The sequence below is a fragment of the Pseudochaenichthys georgianus genome, unplaced genomic scaffold, assembly GCF_902827115.2.
Source record: "Pseudochaenichthys georgianus unplaced genomic scaffold, fPseGeo1.2 scaffold_1469_arrow_ctg1, whole genome shotgun sequence".
Taxonomy (NCBI): domain Eukaryota; kingdom Metazoa; phylum Chordata; class Actinopteri; order Perciformes; family Channichthyidae; genus Pseudochaenichthys; species Pseudochaenichthys georgianus.
Genome location: NW_027262321.1, coordinates 1 through 2500, shown reverse-complemented (window position 1 = coordinate 2500; position 2500 = coordinate 1). Strand labels below are relative to the sequence as shown.

The 2500-nt window shown below is 50.1% G+C and overlaps 1 protein-coding gene across 2 annotated transcripts in view; it reads right to left on the bottom strand.

Annotated features, from left to right (window-relative positions):
- Nucleotides 1–1572, bottom strand: part of LOC117441090 (coiled-coil domain-containing protein 136-like) — a 10083-nt gene extending 8511 nt beyond the window's left edge. For both annotated transcript variants that reach the window (XM_034077291.2, XM_034077290.2), the window contains exons 1-3: nucleotides 1391–1572; nucleotides 477–713; nucleotides 1–15 (exon numbers count right to left, since the gene is read on the bottom strand). The exon at nucleotides 1–15 is cut by the window's left edge and continues 60 nt beyond it. In XM_034077291.2, coding sequence (XP_033933182.1) covers nucleotides 1–15; nucleotides 477–713; nucleotides 1391–1442 — 304 coding nt within the window. In that variant the 5' untranslated portion in view covers nucleotides 1443–1572. The remainder of the gene's footprint in view (nucleotides 16–476; nucleotides 714–1390) is intronic.
- Nucleotides 1573–2500: the final 928 nt, after the last annotated feature.

Below are 2500 nucleotides of genomic sequence, written 5' to 3'. Positions count from 1 at the left end.
CCTCCTCCAGCAGACCTGAGGAGAGGAGGAGAGGAGGAGGAGAGGAGGAGAGGAGAGGAGGAGGAGAGGAGGAGGAGAGGAGAGGAGAGGAGGAGAGGAGGAGGAGAGGAGAGGAGGAGGAGAGGAGAGGAGGAGAGGAGAGGAGGAGGAGAGGAGAGGAGAGGAGGAGGAGAGGAGGAGAGGAGGAGAGGAGGAGGAGGAGGAGGAGGAGGAGGAGAGGAGAGGAGAGGAGGAGAGGAGAGGAGGAGAGGAGGAGGAGAGGAGAGGAGAGGAGGAGGAGAGGAGGAGGAGAGGAGGAGGAGAGGAGGAGGAGAGGAGAGGAGGAGGAGAGGAGGAGAGGAGAGGAGAGGAGGAGGAGAGGAGAGGAGGAGAGGAGGAGAGGAGGAGGAGGAGGAGGAGGAGAGGAGGAGGAGAGGGGGAGTCAGTGTCCTGTGAGTCAGTCATACCTCTCTGTGCATGTGGTGTGTTGCTCTGACCCTGGAGCTCCAGGGCGTCCTCCTCCTGGCTCTGAGAAACCTCTCTGCTGCCGGCCAGCTCCATCATCAGCTGGAACACCTGCGACCGCAGCTCCTCCTCCTCCTCCTCCTCCTGCATCTCCTCCTCCTCCTCCTCCTCCTTCTCCTCCTCCTTCTCCTCCAGAGATTCCCTCTCTTTGTCCGTCAGAGTTTCTCCCAGCATGATCGGCCTCGTCTCCTTCATCTCACATAGCTCGTCTTCATCACGGAGAAAAGAGCTAACGGTTAGCTGTTCATGCTAATATAACAATATATTAAAATGACTAAATAAATGACTAGTCCTCCACAAACAGCTGACAGGAAACAGTTATGTACAAACACTTCATTTAATTAATGCAATGTTCTTCATTTCACTTTAATTAACAGAAATGACAGCGCTGGTGTTCTGGCTCCCTCTGGTGGTGGAGAGGAGAATCTCAGGTCTGACGGAGGAGGCATATTTACACATTTTAGAAACAAAATCTAAACATATGGAAGTCCTGAGAGGCAAGGAAGGGACAGAGTCTAATATTAAATAGGATTTATATTTATGTATTTTAATTTATATATATATATATTAGAAAAGCATCTTAGATGAAAATATCCGTATGAAACAATGTTTTAATAAAAGTCTTGCCAAAACGGATAAAAATGTAATACAAATAAAAAATATATATTGTTAAACATTATTTAATATAATATCATGAATTATTATTTTTATCAAATAACAAATATTTTTAAAATTTTATTTAAAATAAATATTATAATTTTATAAAAAAATATTGAAATACAAAATATTCCCACCAGTTTTTAACTCATAAACACAGGACAGAATAGATTGTACTTAGAAAAGCAGAAAGAGATGCGTCTCTCAGCGCCTCCTGAACCGCACTGACCGGATGCATCCAGACCCTCCTCGATGACGGGCGGCAGCCGGAAGCTGTCCATGTTTCAGGAGAGTAAAGCCGGACAGACGGAGAAGCTTCCTCACAGAGGGGGGGCGGGACAGGAAGTGAGGCCCAGCGAGGGCTTCAGGCTCCGGGCAAACTGAGCCGCTGAGACCCCTCCATCCTCCTGGAGCTGAGAGGAGAGAGAGAGGAAACTGTGACACTACATCTAAAGACTACAATACCCATGAGCCTCAGCTGCTAAAGAGACAGAGCTAGAGATGGTTGAATGATAACGTGAAGCTGTGATTGGACGTTAGAGGGTGAAGTGCACTCTGGGAGTCAAAGCATGCAGGCCTCACGAATAGGGAACGTTGTAGGGTAGATTGGACAGTTTGTGTTATTGTCGTAGGGTACGTCGTAGGGTACGTCGTAGGGTACGTTCGGTAGGGTATGTACGGTAGGATACGTCGTAAGGTACGTCGCAGGGTACGTCGTGGGGTACGTCGTAGGGTACGTACGGTAGGGTACGTCGTAGGGTACGTACGGTAGGGTACGTCGTAGGGTACGTCGTAGGGTACGCCGTTGAGTCCATCATAGGGTACGTCGTAGGGTACGTCGTAGGGTACGTATGGTAGGGTACGTATGGTAGGGTACGTCGTAGGGTACGTCGTAGGGTACGTCGTAGGGTACGTCGTAGGGTACGTCGTAGGGTACGTCGTAGGGTACGTCGTTGAGTCCGTTGTAGGGTCCGTCGTAGGGTACGTCGTAGGGTACGTCGTAGGGTACGTCGTAGGGTACGTCGTAGGGTACGCCGTTGAGTCCATCATAGGGTACGTCGTAGGGTACGTCGTAGGGTACGTATGGTAGGGTACGTATGGTAGGGTACGTCGTAGGGTACGTCGTAGGGCATGTCATAGGGTACGGCGTTGAGTCCGTCGTAGGGTACGTCGTAGGGTACGTCATAGGGTACGTCGTAGGGTGCGTCGTAGGGTGTGTCGTAGTGTGCGTCGTAGGATGCGTCGTAGGGTACGTCGTAGGGTAGCTCGTAAGGTAGGTCATAGGTTACATCGTAGGGTGTGTCGTAGGGTGCGTCTTAGGGTGCGTCTTAGGGTGCGT